Raw genomic sequence first — 21,617 nt, 5'->3', positions numbered from 1 at the left:
TCTATCCAACAGAACCTCAGCTCTGAATCAGTGTCACACTCTCTCTTCTCTACAACAACCACTTCTCTTTGTTCATATCCCAGTTTTTCTCTTGGTAATACCCTTTAACTCCTCATTTCAGTAGATAATTTTGCTTCTTCATTCATCCAGAAAATTTAGCCACTGGCTGTAATCTTTTTTGACATGTGCACTTTCCTCTCTACAATCTTAAGTAGATCCACCACATTTCTCTCTTCAGTTTTAGAGAATGAGGTATCCGTCCTACTGTTCAGACACTCTTCTTACTGCACATTCTCTCTGGCATCATCGATGTCTCCCTCCCTCCAGGCTCTTCCCTCAGCCTACAAATACACTAAGATTTCCCCCTACACAAACAAATCCCAAATCTACCAGGTAGGGATCGGTGATGCATCTCCTCCCAGTCACTTCGCATTCTCTGCTTCTCTAATTCTAACTGCTAAGAACAGGAATGGACTCTGCTGCTGTGTGTTCTCACCTCCTGTTCACATCTGTGTCTTCTAATGCAAACATTCTAATCCACCTTTAGAGTCATCGATGTTCTTTCTATTGCCAGATCCAAAGGAAACTGGTTGGTCCTTTTATTGCTGGATATCACTGCAGCACTTGGTACCCTGGACCCATCTCTTTCTTTAAAGTCTATCTTTTCTTCTTCAACTCCTCTGACTATCTTCCACTTGCTCTTTTCTTTTTTTTTGAGACAGTGTCTCACTCTGTTGCCCAGGCTGGGAGTGCAGTGGTGCGATCTCAGCTCACTGTAACCTCTGCCTCTGGGGTTCAAGTGATTCTTCTGCCTCAGCCCCCCGAGTAGCTAGGATTACAGGCATGCACCACCACACCCAGCTAATTTTTGTATTTTTAGTAGAGACAGGGTTTCACCATGTAGGACAGCCTGGTCTCGAACTCCTGACCTCAGGTGATCTGACCGCCTCAGCCTCCCAAAGTCTGGGATTACAGGCGAGAGCCACCGCACCTGGCCCCACCTGCTCTTTTCTTACTGCTCTAACCATTTTTTTTTTAAACCAACCCTCAAAATATCTAAATCTGTTCAAGTTTGCCTACTCAGTTACCCAAGCTAGAAAACTTGGAGTCACCCTTTCACTTCTTCCTTTACTACTTACTATCCAACATGAGGAGAGTCTGCTCTGAAATATTTTTTCAATGCTTTCGTGGTCCCACTACTCTGGTCCTACTCAGAGCCTCACTCCCTCTTCCCTGGATTAGTGTTTCCTATCCCCTCCACCCCACCCCACTGAACGTGCCTCCTTTGCAATGGGGCAGCACCGTCCCCAAGACTAGGTCTGAGCTCCTGCCCCCGCGCATAAGATTTCCCACAATCTGAACTCCGTTTCTCCAGCATCATGTCTTTCCGCCCTCTGACTTGCACTTCATACACTAACCACTCTGCACTCATGTGCTGCTTCTTCCTTTGCTTGTGTGGTCCCCTCTGCCTCTGCCTGGCTGGCGTAGCTCCTGCAGAAAGCCTTTTCCACTCCTGCCTTCTCATCCACCCTCTAGACTTTGCTAGGCTGCTCTCCTTTCTTCACAGAAAAAGGTCTGTTTTTTCACTGATCACTTAGCGGCAATAGTGAATAGTGAAATGAAAGGTCCACATGGTTGCTCCCATCCCCCATTGGACTAATAAGCTCTTCAAGGTGAATATATTCATGTCAGTTTTCCCCATATGAAAAATTGTACCCAAAACACTGTTGTAAGCGCTTGATAAATAACCTAAATACAACTACCATTTGGCTCAGTTTAGTACCAATAAATTTTATAGCAAGTGAAAAGGAATGCTTACTTGTACTGGATGTTGGCTTCCTGTAAGAAGGCTAACAGGGCTCGGGAACCATTTTGGGGGATATGGACATCAGTAACTGTTCCCTCTGATACATAGGAGATACTGCTGGGCTGCCACAGGTCCACCTGTAGTGCAGGAACCAACCTATAATTCATATCCAACGTAGAGGGGGACAATCTGTGTCACAATGTCAAACACATTCTTTTGTTTGCATATAGTAACACCAAACATATTTTGGAATTAGACTTAATGCTTGCATCATCAGGGTAAAACTATTTGATCTTGAATTTGAGTTTCCAAATTATATCATATCCATATAGAATTTGATCATAATTTGCAAGTAATAGTTTGAAGACCAATATAGTGAAGCCACAAGGTAAAAAATGAGATAAAATAGTTTTAGGTATAATTTTGATATTGTTTTAAAATTATTTGCTATGCAAATACTTGAATAATTGTAAGAAAAAAAGATATAAATCACCCTTCATCCTACCACATAAGAACACTGTGGTAGCTGGGGAGTATTTGGTAATTTCAAACGGAACATTCTCTCATTCTTGGTCTTTCTTTTTCCTTTTCCTTTTCTTTTCTTTTTTTTGAGACAGAGTCTTTCTCTGTCACCCAGGTAGGAGGGCAGTGGTGTGATCTCAGTTCCCTGCAATCTCTGCCTCCCGGGTTTAAGCAATTCTCCTGCCTCAGCTTCCTGAGTAGCTGGGATTACAGGTGCATGCCACCAGTAATTTCTTGTATTTATTTTTAGTAGAGACAGGCTTTCACCATATTGGCCAGGCTGGTCTTGAACTCCTGACCTCAAGGGATCCACCCTTCTTGGCCTCCCAAAGTGCTGGGATTACATACGTGAGCCACAGCACCCCGCCTAGATGGACCATTCTCTAGGTGCCTGCTCTTCCTCCAACACATGCCTTTCTCCAATTCCTACTCAGCCTTCACTTGTCAATATAAACATCCCTTTTCAAGGAAGACTTGGCTGCTAGGGTAGGTCTCCCTGTCATAGTTCTTAGAACACCTGGTGCTTCTTTCTTGATGTAGCTTCCTCTTGCCAGAATGTAAGCTCTGGGAGGGCAAAGCGTTTGCCCATTTGGTTACCACCCATCCTGGAACAGTGCCTTGTGTAAATTAGCCACTCAGTATTTGTTGAATGAGTGTAGACCTCTCCCTTTGTAGTAATTCACTACATATTCAGTATTTTGCAGGAAAGCAGAAGCCACATCTGTTTCCTTATTATAGTGTCCCCAGTGCCTTAGCCAGTGCTCTGCGCCTGGTAGGAGTTTGGCCTTCATCAAAGGCACGATGGAACGCAGATGGAAGGGAGGAGAGCCCTATCGCTGCAGGAGTTTGGAGCATCGTTTCTAATTAGGCACAGTTTGTCTTCACAGTCCTGCCTCTGTCTACCCATGACTGATCTGGGCCTCCCTCTTCCTGCATCTCCAGCCTTGGAGGATGCTGCAGGGCCTTGATCTCTGCTAAGCCCTTATCTGATAAGGTTTAGTTACTTTATCTTCACTTAATTATCAGTGCCTGCATTCTGTTAGGAACTCTAGAAGACGAAAAATACTTTGTGACTCAGGAAAATAAACCTCTAATGATACAATTTAGTCTGGAACAGGGTAGAGAGGCTTTTATTTTGGGGAAAAAGAGTCTACCTGTTTTCTTTCATGCAGCTGACTCCTCCACTCGCTTGCAAGGGCAAATCTGACTCAGCTAACATGCCAGTCCAACAATCAGTGCACAACAGAAGTGTGAGGCTGGAAGGGATGCTGAGAGGTCATTCAATCCATCTGTCAGCCCTTGGGCAAGGACACATCTAGGACTGCACCAAACTCTCCCCAGGAGGTGTGTCTAAACCACATCTTTAAGGTCTCCGAATAGAGGAGAGTCGACAATATCCTAAATGAACTCATTCACATATAACAAGATTGTCAGGCATTTTTCTTAATCCCTTCTATTGCAGCATAGTTTCTTTTCTTTTTCTTTTTTTTTTTTTTTTTTTTTTGTGTGTGTGTGTGTGTTCTATTCTTCAGTGAGGAATAGCTGGTTTCTTGCCTTTATAAGAAAAAGCACGTTGGTATCTTTCACTTATCTTTATATATTAGATTTTTTAATCCTTTAGAAGATTGAATCTTTGGGACTTGCCTCTAAACCCATTACAGAGACAGATTTTTTATATTAAGGATAACAGTTTGCTGCCACCCCTTAATACCAGTGGATATGAGGAAATTGTGCTGTATTCGGAGGATAGAGAGGCACAGTTAGCTAAAATAATATGAACTACCACTCTGGAGATGAGTCTGTAAGTGCTATTTTCTGGGGTACATGCTGAAATAAGAATCTTCATCCCACAGAAGAGAGCAGCTTTTCCACAGGAAAGTTCCATGAAACGGACCCTACAGCAAGGCTTGGAGAAAGCTTCCTGGGAAACTTTCTCAGAAAGTGTGCTCAGAAATGTGCTCGGAAAGCTGCTGGCCTAAAGGACAACTGATAAAAAAGAATTTGCAAAATCACGAATTCTATTTTGTTGTGATATTAGGAAAGTAAATGAAAACGAATTATTAGTTTTTCTCTAGTAATATTTTAAGGAAAGGGTATTTGAATAAGCAGCATGGATATTTCAGTCAGGGTGGTGGCAGGCAGGTGCCTACAGAAGACATACGGGACAGTAATTACCATCTGAGATTTATAATGTTTCATCTACTTTATAGATATCTCTAATCTTTTCAATAACACTTTGAGGAGGAATTAATTGTAGATACATTTAATGAAGGAGAAGATTCAGGTTCATAGAGGCTAAGTCACTTTCCCAAGGTTGCACAGGTACAAAATGGCTGATAAAAGACATGCTTAACAGCAGTGCCCATAATTTACCAACCCGGTTCATGTCTTCAGGATCTTCTGAGAATATGCCAGAAAAATAAGCATCTTCCAACTTCCTGACCTAGTATTTGGGGAGGTCTGGTCAGTGGGTCTCACATTCTGGTCTTTCCTATGGGGTTATTTGTCCCATAAATTCATATGCAGGTATTTCAAGGTTCCAATCAGCCCCCTGTGTGTAAGTTCCTATCAATAGTTTCCTTAGGGCCTGATCACATCTGGGTGAGATAATTAGTAGTTCTGAATTGCAAAGCTGTGTGATTCTGGGCTACAACATAACAAAAGTATCAAGAACCTTATCAGGATGGTCCAAGGCTGTTTGCCAACCATTCCAGGTATTTGCTGCAAGCAGCCACCTGATACTCCACAGGAAAGGATACGCCTTTGTAGAGCCTTCTGGCCTAGGAACCTGGTGGCTATCCCCCTGTGTTCCTTTCCTCACTTGATTACTAATCACATATATACAGACATGTTTAAGAGGCCAACGTATTTCAGTGTCTTGCTCAGTCTGACAGCCACGGGCTGGAATCCTAGCTCTGGCAGCATTGGCTACGCAACTTTGGGGAGGTTAACGTTTTAACATTTCTGAGCCTCAGTATCCTCATGTGTACTGTGAAGATACTCTTAAAAACATACCAGAGAGGCTTTCTTGGAGGATTAATTGGAATCATAGAAGCAAAATAGCAGAGGGTCACATACTAGAAGCTCAAAAGATAATCACTGTTTCTTATTATTGCTATTTGAAAAGCATATGAAAAGAAGGGCTGGATGGAATAAGGACAGAGTTCAAGTTCGTACGGTTAACATGAAGAACATGGTGAGATTGTGTCCCTATATAGAGAGATTAAAACCTAGAGATGGCTTTAAGGGTGTGGGGGGCAGGAAGCAATAAATAAACGAAAAATATAAACAGTTGCAGGGACGTTTCCTAGCACAAAGACAAATGGCTGAATTAGAAGCCACTCTAGTGGTGGTGAATTCCATGGGCCCTGGAGTCTGACTCCCTATGATCTGATCTAGGCTCCCATTTAGTCTCTGTGTGATTTTGGGCAGTTTCCTTAACTTTCTGGGCCTTGCTTTCTTCTTTGGTAAATTGAAGATGATAATTATATCTTCCTTATTGGTCAATATTTAATAATGTTAGTAGTGATAGCGGCAGGAGACAGAAAATTCCTAGGCAGACAGGGATAGGTACCCGGTGAAACCCGACCTTCATGCCAAAGACAGCCTGAAGCCTGAAAACCGAGCTGTCAGTTCTGGGTGGAGTCCACGAGCTAAGTGAGAACTTCCTTGATGCCTTTTAGTGAATTAAACTAAATGGTGCTTTTTTTCAGGCCCGCCCATGGACCAATCAGCATAATTGGTCCCCCATTCTGAGCCCATAAAAACACTGGACTCAGCGTCACAGGTGGCTACCCACTTTCAGGCCCCTTCTCACACAGTGGGCTACCCACTTCAGGTCCCCTCTGGTGTTTAGAGTTTCCTGTGGCTCAATAAAATTTTTCTCTGCCTTGCTCACTCTCCAGTGTTGGTGTACCTCATTCCTCTTAGTCATGGGACAAGAAGCTGGAACCCACCAAAGAACTGTAACACATGCTTCTGCTCACTGAACTACAGGAGTGAGAAAAAACTGCTGGGTGTTACATGCCCCCATTCACCGAGTTGCAGGCACAGGACTGAACAAGCTGTGACATGCTGCCATTCTCTGAGCTGCGAGGCGGTGGGAATGAGTGAGCTGTGACACACTCCCATTCACCAAGCTGCCAATGGTGAGAAAAAGAGAAAGCTGTAACACTTCTTGGGGGCTCAGACCTTGGGACTCCCTGGGGGAGAGCTGTAACACCCCTGGGGCTTCACTGTTGCTGGCATCTCCCAGTTTTTGGGTGCCACTGCATTCCTCTCATCCAGATGCTGGCACCCAAGGTGGAAGCCAGCCACGGGCTGTGGCGGATGCAGTGGGCAGGTGCGGGATCCAGGCTGGGGCACAAGCTGAGCACAACCTACTGGGCTGAGTGGGTAGAGTGGGCCTCGCGGCCTGAGTGAGACCTTGGGCAGAGGTCACAGTGGCTGCAGAGATTTCTGGCTGACGAAGTGGTACCGAAGGAATCCTATAATAGTAATAGTTATTTTTGTTACTATTATCATGGAGATTAGAGAGATTATAGAAAATGCAGTGATTAGGAGTGTGAATTCTATAGCCGGGCAGCCTGGGTTTGAATCCCAGCTCTGCCACTTGTAGGCTGTTTTACTGCAGGCAATCTACTTAGCTCTCTGCACTTCAGTTTCCTCATTTATGAAATGGGACTATAAATAGCATATTTTAAATATATTTGTTAGGCTTAAATGAATACATACACACAAAGTACTTAAAATAGTCCTGGTGGGCCGGCCGCGGTGGCTCACACCTGTAATCCCAGCACTTTGGGAGGCAGAGGTGGGCGGATCACGAGGTCAGGAGATTGACCATCCTGGCTAAAACAGTGAAACTGTCTCTACTAAAAATACAAAAAAATTAGCCAGGCGTGGTGGTGGGCACCTGTAGTCCCAGCTACTCAGGAGGCTGAGGCAGGAGAATAGCGTGAACCCGGGAGGTGGAGCTTGCAGTGAGCTAAAATGGCGCCACTGCACTCCAGCCTGGGGGAAAGAGCGAGACTCCATCTCAAAAAACAAAAACAAAACAAAACCAAAAACAAAAGTCCTGGTGACTTGGAGCATTCATTAAATAATTCAAAATTCAAAAAAAATTTCTTTGCAATGAAAAGAAGTCATAATTCTGCTGAGCACAGCTCTTGGTTCTTGTGCTGTGCTTACTTATTGGCCTGGCCTACTTCTGAGAAGCACTTGTCTATCTTTTAGCCCAGGGCTAATTACACACCTGGTTCAGGTACCATGGGATGCGGCTCTCAGTGTCCTCCCGCAGCTTCATTGTGAGTCCTATACGTGGATGTGGGAAGATGTGTAAGGTGCTCTGTCAACTTGGTAACAGATGGCCGGCTTCCTAGCTGCCCAAAATAGCACAGAAGCGGACTTTCCTGCTCTATATTTATTCTCAGTTTTTGTTGGTTTGGGAAAGGGTTAGGCAGGGCACTTATGTGCCATGTCATAGGATTCTGAGTAAGAGAACTTGATATCAAGTTTGTCTTCAACTAGTGTTTAATTTACATAATCATATCAATTCAATATTAGTTTACACAAAATCTTAATATCCTGCAAAGTACCTTATTTACTCTTAAAATTCTTTTTGGTCCGCACCCATTTAACTTTCTTGGACCTTCTTTTAGGATCTTTTGCTGCGGATTCTTGGAGAGCTTCTCTACCCTCCAAGTTTAGGTCAAGGTATGTTTGTTGTCTGCTTTCATAGAATTTTTTTTTCACAGTCCATAACTTTTAATTATGTCTCATTTGCATCAGTAATTGTTATGAGTTTCCTAGGGCCGCCGTAACAAATTGCAAAAGATGGGATGGTTTAAAACAATAGAAATCTATTCTCTCACAGTTTTAGAGTCCAGAAGTCCAAAATCAAGGTGTTGGCCAGGCTGTGCTTTCCCAGAGGCTCTAAGGGAGATTTCTTACTAGCTGTTTCTAGCTTCTGGTGGCTCTAGGCATTCCTTGGCATGTGGCCACATCACTCCAGTTTATGTCTCCATCTTCCCATGGTCTTCTCTTCTGTGTCTTCTCCTCTTCTGTCACTTGTCCAGGATGACCTCATCTCCAGATTCTTAAGTACATTTGAAAACACTCTTTTTTATTTTTATTTTTTTGCAAATTAGGTCACATTCACAGGTCTTGAATGTGGTTAGGACACGGATATGCCTTTTTTGAGGACACCATTCAACCTACTGCAATTGTCATGTTAATATTTGTTTCCCCCATTCTCTGTGACAGTAGGGACTGATATATTTTCTTTAAATACATCCTCTCTCCAGGATTTCTCTAGAGCACTTCTAGATTCTGAATCCTATTTCCCCTTACCATGGAATTGACAAGGTAGTCCACTTGAATTTTGTCCACTCATCCCATTTCTCAACTTACATGTCCTTAATTTTGAAGTTTTATTACATTTAGGTATAATCCTAGACTATACTGCTTCATAGGTCACAGTACTATATTATTTTCTAATGACTGTAACAGCCACTGTAGTCACACAGTTAAAGAAATGCTTATTTTTCACTGTATTATTTGTCCTTGTTCTACTTATGACTTGCCAACATTTCAAATATTGGTGGGCTGCTGACAGGGAAACTTGGCCAAAGATGATGGTCTTCTGTGAACCAAAGGTTCAGGTTAGGTTGTTGAAATTCTGGGACTAATTTTACATAGGCCCATCCTTTCTTTCCAACCACAGAAGTAATTTGCAATTTATCACTCTCCTAAAGCATAGCCCCAATAATTCCAACAAAAGACCCTGGAAATTTAGGCAAACTAAAGCTCTAGTTGTTTTGTCATTAAAGAAAAATGAAAATATATCAACTAACAACTAATTAGGCATTGAAATAATAATAAAAATTGGTGGGGGCCCAACAGTGAAATAAAATTAGACCAGTCCAAATCAAAGCATTGCTTAAGAATATAAATTTCAATATAATAGAAATTAATGCCACCAGCCTGAGTACTAGTTATAAGTCAAGCATTATTTCTACAGCATTAGTAAAGGAAGAAGTTCTGGTAAAACTCTATTTTGGTGCCCAAGTTTTCCCCTTAATTCTCTTCAAGGCTGAATGCTGATTGCCATAATGGGATGGTATCTCTCATTTATCAAAACAAAGCGCATGTGTTGGAAAAGAAAAAGATTCTTAACATTTCCCTGAACTACCAATTGATACATCACCAATCTGAAATGATTGTTGAAGCCCATCAATCAAAGACTGTCAAGACAGGTCATTGTCTTAAATGAAACATCTCAAACAGAAAGTTAAATATTGCATGTTCTCACTTATAATTGGGAGCTAAATAATGTGTACACAGAACATGAGTGTGAAATAATAGGCATTGGAGACCTGCAAAAGAAGAGGGATGGTGGGGTGAGGCATGAGAGATTACTTAATGGGTACGATGCATATTATTTGGGTGATGGTAACACTGAAAGCCCAGACTTCACCACAGTGCAATATATCCATTGAACAAAACTGTAATTGTACACCTTAAATTTATGCAACCCCCCTTTCCCCCTCACCTCGCTCATTAGCTTGTTGCAACAAGTGGGAGCAACACAACATGGGAAACGACAGGCAATCTCAGTGAGAGAGACTTAGAAAGGACTTATTATGGGATTTGGATTTGCTTTAGGACATTTGTGGAGGGTTTAAGGAACTGAGGTTTTTCTGACGACCGAATGCTGTGAGGAAGGAGAGTAATTCCGTCATTTGATATTTTAATAATTTTATCTAGAAGGTGGGAGAAACAAAATGGGTCTAAAACCGTAATCGGTAAAGAAGCAGTGGTCACTGACATTAGCCAGGAAAGAGAGAAGCTTGGTGATTTTTCTGAAATAGACAATGTTTTTATTCTCTCGTGGTCTGTGTTTAGACATGATCACAATGGTCTTGTTCTTATCTTACTTCATGGTGAGCATAGGGTGGCCCTGTCTAATGTTGGTGTTCTGTGAAATGGTTTATGTTCAACAGAGGAACATTATAGTCTTGCTGTGGGAGCTGGGCTACTTCCTAGGAGTACCAAAGTTCAGGTGTTAATGCCAGGCTGGCTCTTCGTTTTTTCAGGGTAACCACCATTCTCCTGAGGCCGTGTGACAATTAATGGTATGACAGAGGATGGGAGGGAACTCCCAGCACTATCAGGCCAGGTGGTTGGGAGGTGATTTAGAGGCTACGAGAGGAAGATGCAGGCCTGTGCCGGTCCACCCAGGAGAAATTACGAACCCAGTGACTCCTGACTTTGGCACCCTGCATCTTTCTGTAGCATCAACACACCACTACGCTTTTCATATAAAAGAGCCAATATCACCTTAGTTCCTGCCCTCTAAGTGAACATCAGATGACTTATAAGTACTAACGAAAGGTTTCTGACTCCTATGTTAGAGGTTTTGAGAACTTAGCAGCCCCCCAAGAAACCTATTAGATAAGGGAAAAAATATTTCACTATGTTTTGCTAGCTTAAAATAATCCTCTACCTGAAATTCGAGTTAGCATTTTCAGCCTGGCTCCGAGGTAGAATGGATGCGAATAATCAGAGATCATCTGGCATGACCCATTAAGAAGTACATTGGAAGACAAGAGCTCCTGGGCTGTATCTCATCAAGTAATAGAGATTTTCCTCTACTGTCTTTTGATGACTTATAATTTTAACACGGATGACCTCTCCGTGATATTTGATTGCTACATTCAGAAGTATTCCATTTGGTGTTCTCAACAACAGTATGATATTGTGTTTACATTTAAAAATTCCAGCCCTTTTCTGGGGTCTAATATTTGATGAAATGAAAGCCTGAATTACTTTAGATTTTGTTATGCATTTCCTCTTTCAGATGTCGGCTTAAGAATTCTTCTGTGTATTAACCAAAAAAAATCAAATAAAGCTCATCTTTGGTTTAGTGAAAAAAGATTCCCAACTTGGGAAACAAAAGACATGCTTTCTTTCTGGTCCTATATAAACGTTGATATGTCATATCTCAGAGGCTTAATTTTCTTAATTACAAATAAAGGGGTTGAACTACATGATTCCCATGTACTCCTTAAACTCTGTAATCATGCTAGACTCAATGTGCTTTTTTGAGTATAAAAGTTTACATTTCCCTTGGAAAATATTTCTCAAGTTCACCCATATTTTTCTCCCTACTTTGAAGGTCAGAAAAAAGACTCTCAATAATATAGCGCCAGTATCATCATTCAGTGATCAGTTATATTAAACCAGATAACTATTCCATTTTTAAAAAGTTAATTTCAACCCCTGTGCTGAAAGAACTTTTTCATAACAGCTAAGAAGATGAAATGGAAATCAGTACATTGTTTTTTCTTCCATTTTCCTTCACATTAATTGTCAGCTGATGTGAAAAGCCAGTGAAGAATCCCCAGGGTGGAGGGCTGTATGATCAAGCCTCTGAATCATCACTCTGTGAATGTGCGGAGGATCCGGAGATGGTTCTGTCTCTCAGCTGTCTGTGAGAACAGGCTGACTTCCAAAAGTCACAGCTTTGGTAACTCCCCCACCTCCCCCAACATGCTTTTATTCACTGTTTACTGAACGCCTGCAGAACTTCAGCCATTGAGCTAAGTGCTGAGGGTACAACAATGAGCAAGACACAGCTCTGTCCTCAAGGACTAAGCAGATATGACGTGCAGTGTGATTAACCTACAGAGAGGACACGCTACTGTTCAGACGTATTTTGAGAGGTAGTTTGGGACACCTTCCCAGGAGAGGGGTTGCCTATGCATATTACCAAATGATGTGCAGGAGTTGGCCCGGCAAAGGTGAAGGGAGTGGAAGTGAGAGGCTCCATTCAGAGGCTTCCGTGCAGAGGCTGGTTGGGTCAGAGATAGAAGAGAGGAGAGAGAGAATGGACTGGGAGTGCTGGCATTTACTTGAGCCCTGTGATCCTAAAAGACAAAGGCAGTTATATAAATTCCACTGCTCCACTGTGTCCCAGAAATGGCTTTCTGCAGGGGGCCATCATTTCCCCTAGGACTCAGCTAAGACTGCTGATTCCTTCCTTGTTTTCCTATGACCAGTCTAGACACAGACCTTCCAGATTCCCATTCTTTGCCTCATAAGCCAATCTGGATAATACTACCATGACCTGACTAAACTTGAGTTAAGCTTCTCTCCTTCCTCCACATCCCTCAATTTTTACCCATCCTCAGCCTGAGCTGGCATTTCAGCCTGTCTGTAATGCCCCATCCTGAGTGTCAACTGACCTCAGGGTAAAACATTTTCTGATCCACTGTCCAATAAAACCACCGCCACTTGTTCATGCCGCTTCACGACACCTGGCACTTTCTAGCTTTATTATTCTTCCCTATTAAAGTCACTTTTCTGCTTGATCTTTAAGATATGTAGATCTTAATGTTGGCATGTTCTGCCAAGGACAGGAGAGACTATTGAAAAGGATTATTGCAAGAGTGGAGAAAGACTATTTCCCTCTCTTGCAATAATCCTTTTCAATAGTCTCTCCTTACATAAGTCCAGATTTGTTTTTTATTTGACCCTACAAGAGCATGCTCATGATTTGGAGAGTTGTAAGTACAGAAGTTCTTTTAACCAACTTCTACTTAATGGATCCGAACTTGATGTTCTTATTTACTGACAGAACTTCCTATTTAAAAAAAAATGCTGGAATAAGGAGAATGCCATCCTGCTTCAACAATAACAAGGAGATCTCAAAAGAGAAATGCTCACTTTAACTTTGATTAAACAAGCTGTAGACCTGAGCAATAAAATATAAAGATAAAAAGCAAATAGGAGAATGAGAAATGACTTGGCTGATCAGAGAAAATTTAAACCTAACCAGGTAAAGATGAGAGGTGGGATATGAAAGAAAAGCAAGTTGATTAGCTTCACAGAAGCCCTACACAGGCTCAGGAATCAGTGCCACTGAGGAGTATGGAAGGTAATAAGAAAACAAAGAGACAATATGAAAATCTGACTAAGGACCCTAAATTCTCTATGTACCAACCCCACTCTTAGATAATGGCCCCTCCAATATCCCCAGAGAAATATGTTTTCTGGAGAAATTATAACAGAGGGATTTTTAAGTAGTGACACAGGACACAGAAGCGGCTGGGATTTATTGGATAGAAAATAAGTAGGTCAAGTGAAAACGAATACACTGATTGGCTACTTTTGTCACCCAAAGCAAGGACATGAAAGCCAGGGATATACACTCCAGGTAGGAAACTGGAGAAAACACCCCCTGCCAAAGAAGAAAAATAACTCAATAGTGTCACAGGGGTGGCCCAATGATCCAATCATACCCCCATGAAGTCCACTCTTTGACAAGTTCCAGCCATGTACGCCAGTCTTCCTATCAGCTTTTCAATGCCCAACTCTTACTATGAATGGGCAGTCAAGGCTCACCAGATATTTCCTAAAATCTTCCAACCAGAAACAGAGGCACCAGAAAACAGAAAAGAGTTTTGTGGAAATAGACATAATGCATGCCGGAGAGCAGAAGATGATTTTTAAAGAAGCTATAATTAATAAGTACAATTGATGTTTCTTAGGTAAGAGAGGATATATTCAAGAAACAAGAGCAGAATGCTTTAATAAAGGAACAATTAGAAAATTTAAAAGAGCAGAAATTTAAAATCCATACAATAATTGGAAAACAAAGTTGAGGACATTTCCCAGAGGGTAGAACAAAATGGTAAAAAGACAGGAAAAAAAAATAAGGCATGCAGTCCCACATCTGATAAATTAAAAAAATCATACAGATAGAACAGAAAAATTAGAAGGGAGAATATTATCAGAAGATTAATACAAGAAAAATTTTCAGAACTGAAAAGCATGAATTTCCAAATTGAAAGGGGCTGTTGAGTTCACAGTGAATGAAAATAGACCCACACCAAATTACATCATCATAAGATTTCAGAGGAGTAATGACAAACTAGTCCTGGGACTTACATTTCTAGCAATACAGAGAACTAGATAACTGGAACACTCTCTCACTCTAATAGAGCTAGAAAATGCTGAATAAAATACAACAAACACCCCTTTGACAGTAGAGTGGAGGGCCCAGAAATACAAGGAAATCCCCAGGAGTCTGAAATAAAGAAAATGCCAACTAGAGTTGCAAGCATGTGAGGTGATACGATGGCAGTCCTGGTTAAAAGTTGCGGATGTCTGTTATAACTACACAAGGAACAGGATCAAGATTTCGGGCCCAAAGTTGGTAGTTGGAACTGCCATTCTAGCATAAAACTAGAACCTTCAAAGGGCAATAGACTCAGCTAAAGAGTAGGGATGGGAAAAAAGTCTACACACCAGGAAAATTTGATAAGGAAGCACTTTGTAGTAATAAATGCAAAACCTCTCCAGATAGAGAAAGATACACCCTCAAGCCAGGGTGCTCATAGTTCTTATATCTAACCTTGCAAAAGAAGAGTTTGTGGTAAAAAATTACAAAACACATGAGCATTCAAGCCACTATACGCGAAAGCTAACAGATTCAACACATAGCAGGATTATAAACCTGAGATTTTCAGATACTAGTTTTATGGTATCTTAAAAAATGGCTAGAGGAAGTTTCCAAAACAAAAAGGAAATGAGGAAATCTTGGAATAGTTGAAGATATTTTGATGTGGTTCTCAATGTATGTAGATAAAATATTGAAGACAATTATATTATCAACAGGGGGAAGGGTAAAGGGACTTAAAGGGATGTAAGGTATCTACAAAGCAGAAAAGAAAAAAGCATCGTAAAGAAATAAGGAAATATATCAGTAAGCACAGTAAATAAACAGGGATTACATTCTCTAGGTAAAATAACATGTATGTTGAATAAAAATATCCTCTTACATGCTCGTTACCAGAGACACATAAAACTAGAATGGTTGAAAATTAAATAATGAAAAAACATAAATCATTCAAACACTAAAGAAAAAAGCTGGTGCAGCTATATTAATAGCAGCAAAACGTTAGGGCAAAACCATTTTTAAGAATAATATAGCAGTATATATCACTATATACAGTGAACATATATGAATATAAATGTATACATATATACATATGTATGCATCTATGTACATTTATATACACTGACAAACCACTCAATTTACCAGGAAGATATAAATACTAATAATCTGAATGCATCCAACATAGATACAACAGCATCAAAATATATATGGCAAAATTGACAGTATCATAAGGATTGTAAATGATAAATATTCAATTGCATCTCAGTAACTGAAAGTCTAAACAGATTTTCTTCCCAAGCATACATAGAATGCTTACAAAAATTGACCCAATACGAGGTTGCAAAACAAGCCTCAACAAATGTCAGAGAATTGATGTCAAATGATCTCTGATTACGATGTAATTAAATTTAGAAATCAATGACAAAACTATCTATATTTAGAAATTAAAAACAGACTTTTAAATAACTTGCAGATTAAAGAAGTCAGTGTAGAGAAATTAGACCCAAATCACAATTAAATGTAACATTTCAAAGAGAGACATTCCTGATCTTAAATGCTGCAAAAGGGTAAATATGAAAACTTGATGAATTGTATGTCTAAACCAAGAAATTAGAAAAAGAACTACAAAAAAGTAATAAAAACAAAGAAGTAGAAGGCAAGTCATAATAAAGATGATAGGATAAATTGATGAAATAGAAAACAAAAATATTAGTAAGGACCAACCAAACAAAAAAATTGGTTTTTGAAGTATATTTAAAATAGATAAATTGTTAGCAAATCTGCTTAAGGACAAAAGAATGAAGATTGAAATGACCGATGGTAGCAATAAGAAAGTGACATAAATTTAGATTAATCAAATAAAAAAAATAGAGAATACCATAAATGACCTTAAGCCAGTGTAATTGAAAACTTAAATGATCAGGTGCAATGGCTCGCGTCTGTAGTCCCAACAATTTGGGAGGCTGAGGCAGGCAATTACTTGAGCCCAGGAGTTTGAGACCAGGCTGGGAAACATGGCAAAACCCTATCTCTACAAAACAAAAAATACAAAAATTAGCCAGGCGTGGTGGCGAGTATCTATAGACCCAGCTACTTGGGAGGCTAAGAGGTGGGAGGATCGCTTGTCCCTGGGAGTTTAAGGCTGCAGTGAGCACTCCAGCCTGGGCAACAGACCAAGACCCTGTGTCAACAAATAAACAACAACAAAAAATGTAAATGAAAGGAATAATTTCCTATGAAAATATAATTTACCAAAATATAACCTACAAAGTTGGCTGTAGTTATATTAATAACTTACTATATCCCTTCCAATATCTGGTGGTTGCCAAATGGGCATCATAAAATTCACCTTTCATTGCTCTTTTTATTTATAAATTTCATGAGTGAAGAAAGATGGACATTGATCAGAACAAGGCATGGGACATTGGAATGTTTTTGAGGCTAAGTACTAAACCTCGTAGGTGTTTTAGATGTATACTTATAAATACAAGTGCCAGCCCTTTTGAATACTCTTTCTAGCCAAACAGTGACTTATTCCAGGCTCACGAGGAATCAGGCATTGTATAGGTAAGATTTTCTTTAGGAAGTAATAAAATGGTCCTTTGTTACTCTTGTTTCTAGTTTAACTGGAAGAAAAACCATTCAATCATGGAATTTAGCACATCTGGAATGGGACAGCAGAGGGACTTTTTGCCCTCACAATCTCACCTCCACCTCTATATCCTGGAGTCAGATCATCATCTGCCTGGGACAAGGAAAAGGCTGAATTGCTGTGGCTGTAAGAGGGGAAGAATGAGGATGATTGGACACACTCAAAAGCAAGTACAGTTATTTTAGATTGATATTTGTTAACTGTTAAGAGATTAAAAATTCCCACATGTTCAGCTGATTAAGATTTTCATATAACAAGAACATTCATTCTTGATGCTATAGACTGATTGGCATGACTTTACCTCCTGACAGTATGAGAAAGTTATAAACAAATAACTAATGAATGAGTGAATTTCTAAATGAATTCAGGCACTATAGTTTGGATATCAGGTCCTATCATCTCCCAGTTGCTATAGTATCCACACAGATAGCCTCTACTTTTCACTGGTACCTACTCTGATTGCAGAACTAAGTTTATTGCACAAGCATTAGTGAGCAACAGAGACTTTACTATTCAGTAAAAGATTTATAAGGAGAAAAGTAGGGCATTTATGTTGCATTCTTCATGGCAAACAAACCTCTTTCGATAGTGTTCTTCTCCCAAATCCCTATTCTGCTCCCTGATCTTTCTGGGATTTTTCCCAGGGAACCTCAACTCCTCACTCTCTTCCTAAGTAGAATGTTTCCCTTCCTACTCTGAAGCACTGGCCCAGGGTACCAAAGCCTGCAGGGTTTTACTCTGTCTTAAAGAAGTTTATCAGTCTTTTCCCCATCAAGCAGGTCTCATCCTACGTAGGGCAAGCCACAGTAGGAAAATGATGTGGTTGACGAAAAGGTGCCAAGAGGTAAAGACAAAACAGTTCTTGAATGGTAAGGAATTCAGGTTTCTCTGGGCAGAGATGGCTACAGGGACCAGAAGACAACAGAGCATGCTCTGTGCTGGAGGCTGAAGCTTGTAGATTCCCCAATGTTCCCCTTGGAATGGAAAGCTGCCAATGACACCATGTGCACAGAGTGAAGGTCCTGCCAGGCTCGAGGACCTTGCACATACATGTTCAGGGATCTCATGGGTAAGGGGGATATTTTAAAAAATAATGAATATGTCATGGACACTTTCCAATCATAGCACATGCTGGCCATGGCCTGGAATAGAGTTGTGGAAGCCCCTTGTGTTCTGGGCTTTTAGCTCTTGGTGGAAGAGCTCAGAGAAGGGATCAAGGTGGCAGGGCCGGTGGCTAATCACCATCCAATAGGCCAATGGTTCAATATTTATGAAACTGTTCTAGCTATACAGGTATATGTAGGTTTAAAGTACATATACAGTTCTTTTCCTGATAACTCCCAACTGTTGTAAATTGGTTATCAGCCTATCTATATCCAAGATGTGAATAACCTGTACTTTCCTGAATGTCCACTCATAGAATAGATGCACATTGAAGGTTAATGTCTCATGTGTAATATTCTTTGGCAGTATCAGGCAGTGCTTGTCTAAGTCTATTCTTGCACTGCCTTCCCCTTATCCAGTGCCTGTTATGAGGTTGTATCAGATATTAGTAGCACATGCTTTGAAAAATATCTTTTTTATTATACTTTAAGTTCTAAGATATATATGCAGAATGTGCAGGTTTGTTACGTAGGTATACACGTGCCATGGTGGTTTGCTGCACCCCTCAACCCGTCATCTACATTAGGTATTTCTCCAAATGCTGTACCTCCCCTTCCCCCCCCGTCCCCACCCCCCGACAGGCCCTGGTGTGTGATGTTCCCTGCCTTGTGCCCATATGCTTTCATTATTCAACTCTCACTTATGAGTGAGAACATGTGGTGTTTGGTTTTCTGTTCCTGTGTTAGATTGCTGAGAATGATGGTTTCCAGCTTAATCCATCTCCCTGCAAGGGATATGAACTCATTCTTTTTCATGGCTGCATAGTATTCCATGGTGTATATGTGCCACATTTTCTTTATTCACTTTATCATTGATGGGCATTTGGGTTGGTTGAGTTGCTATTGGGAATAGTGCTGCAATAAACACATGTGTGCATGTGTCTTTATAGTAGAATGATTTATAATCCTTTGGGTATATACCCAGTAATGGGATTGCTGGGTCAAATGGTATTTCTTGTTCTAGATCCTTGAGGAATCACCACACTGTCTTTCACAATGATTGAACTAATTTACACTTCCACCAACAGTGTAAAAGTGTTCCCATTTCTCCACATCCTTTCCAGCATCTGTTGTTTCTTGACTTTTTAATGATCACCATTCTAACTGGTGTGAGATGGCATCTCATTGTGGTTTTGATTTGCATTTCTCTGATGACCAGTGATGATGAGCTGAGCTTTTTTTCATGTTTATTGGCCACATAAATGTCTTCTATTGAGAAGTGTCTGTTCATATCCTTTGCCCACTTTTGGATGGGGTTGTTTTTTTTTCTTGTAAATCTGTTTAAGTTCTTTGTAGATTCTGGATATTAGCTCTCTGTCAGATGGATAGATTGCAAAAATTTTCTCCCATTCTGTAGGTTGCCTGTTCATTTTGATGATAGTTTCTTTTGCTGTGCAGAACTCTTTAGTTTAATTAGATCCCATTTGTCAATTTTGGCTTTTGTTGCAATTAATTTTGGTGTTTTAATCATGAAGTATTTGCCCATTCCTATGTCCTGAATGGTATTGCCTAGGTTTTCTTCTAGGGTTTTTATGGTTTTAGGTCTAACATTTAAATCTTTAATCCATCCTGAGTTAATTTTTGTATAAAGTGTAAGGAAAGGGTCCAGTTTCAGTTTTCTGCATATGGCTAGCCAGTTTTCCCAACACCATTTATTAAATAGGGAATCCTTTCCCCTTCGCTTGTTTTTGTCAGGTTTGTCAAAGATCAGATGGTTGTAGGTGTGTGGTGTTATTTCTGAGGTCTCTGTTCTGTTCCATTGGTCTGTATATCTGTTTTGGTGCCAGTACCATGCTGGTTATCAGTACCATACTACTGTAGCCTTGTAGTATGGTTTGAAGTCAGGTAGCGTGATGCCTCCAGCTTTGTTGTTTTTGCTTAGGATTGTCTTGGCTGTGTGGGGTCTTTTTTGGTTCTGCATGAAATTTAAAGTAGTTTTATCTAATTCTGTGAAGAAAGTCAATGGTAGCTTGATGGGAATAGCATTGAATCTATACATTACTTTGGGCAGTATGGCTATTTTCACGATATTGATTCTTCCTATCCATGAGCATGGAATCTTTTTCCATTTGTTTGTGTCCTCTCTTATTTCCTTGAGCATTGGTTTGTAGTTCTCCTTGAAGAGGTCCTTCACATCCCTTGTAAGTTGGATTCTTAGGTATTTTATTCTCTTTATAGCAATTGTGAATGGCAGCTCACTCATGATTTGGCTCTCTGTTGGTCTATTATTGGTGTATAGGAATGCTTGTGATTTTTGCACATTGATTTTGTATCCTGAGACTTTGCTGAAGTTGCTTATCAGCTTAAGGAGTTTTTGGGCTGAGACGATGGGATTTTCTAAATATACAATCATGTCATCTGCAAACAGAGATAATTTGACTTCCTCTCTTCCTATTTGAATACTATTTATTTCTTTCTCTTGCCTGGTTGCCCTGGCTAGAACTTCCAATACTATGTTGAATAGGATCGATGAGAGGGCATCCTTGTCTTGTGCCAGTTTTCAAAGGGAATGCTTCCAGCTTTTCCCATTCAATATGATATTGGCTGTGGGTTTGTCATAAATAGTTCTTATTATTTTGAGATATGTTCCATCAATACCTAGTTTTTTGAGTGTTTTTAGCAAGAAGGGGTGTTGAATTTTATTGAAGGAGTTTTCTGCATTTGTTGAGATAATCATGTGGTTTTTGTCATAGTTTCTGTTTATGTAATGAATTACATTTGTTGATTTGTGTATGTTAAACTAGACTTGCATCCCAGGGATGAAGCCAACTTGATTGTGGTGGATAAGCTTTTTGATGTGCTGCTGGATTCTGTTTGCCTGTATTTTATTGAGGATTTTCACATCGATGTTCACCAGGGATATTGGCCTGAAATTTTCTTTTTTTGTTGTGACTCTACTAGGTTTTGGTATCAGGATGACGCTGGCCTCATAAAATGAGTTAGGGAGGAGTCTCTCTTTTTCTATTGTTTGGAATAGTTTCAGAAGGAATGGTACCAGCTCCTCTTTGTACCTCTGGTAGAATTCGGCATGGATCTGTTTGGTCCTGGGGTTTATTTTGGTTGGTAGCCTATTAATTACCGCCTCAATTTCAGAACTTGTTATTGGTCTATTCAGGGATTCAACTTCTTCCTGGTTTAGTCTTGGGAGGGTGTATGTGTCCAGGAATTTATCCATTTCTTGTAGATTTTCTAGCTTATTTGCGTAGAGGTGTTTATAGCATTCTCTGATGGTAGTTTGTATTTGTGTGGGATCAGTGGTGATATCCCCTTTGTCATTTTTTATTGCATCTATTTGATTCTTCTCTTTTCTTATTAGTCTGGCTAGCAGTCTATTTTGTTAGTCTTTTCAAAAAACCAGCTCCTGGATTCATTGATTGTTTGAAGGATTTTTCATGTCTCTGTCTCCTTCAATTCTGCTCTGATCTTAGTTATTCCTTGTCTTCTGCTAGCATTTGAATTTGTTTGCTCTTGCTTTTCTAGTTCTTTTAATTGTGATGTTAGGGTGTTGAA

At 40.2% G+C, this 21,617-nt stretch overlaps 1 protein-coding gene across 1 annotated transcript in view; it reads right to left on the bottom strand.

The window, feature by feature from the left end:
* Positions 1–21,617, bottom strand: part of CPA6 (carboxypeptidase A6) — a 332,789-nt gene that overhangs the window by 97,664 nt on the left and 213,508 nt on the right. Inside the window, exon 3 of the mRNA XM_032759610.2 lies at positions 1,820–1,944. Within this exon, the coding sequence (XP_032615501.1) occupies positions 1,820–1,944 (125 nt within the window). The remainder of the gene's footprint in view (positions 1–1,819; positions 1,945–21,617) is intronic.

Source organism: Hylobates moloch, unplaced genomic scaffold (assembly GCF_009828535.3).
Source record: "Hylobates moloch isolate HMO894 unplaced genomic scaffold, HMol_V3 SCAFFOLD_9, whole genome shotgun sequence".
NCBI lineage: Eukaryota > Metazoa > Chordata > Mammalia > Primates > Hylobatidae > Hylobates > Hylobates moloch.
The sequence above is the reverse complement of the archived record's forward strand: the minus strand, read 5'-3'. Positions and strand labels throughout refer to the sequence as shown.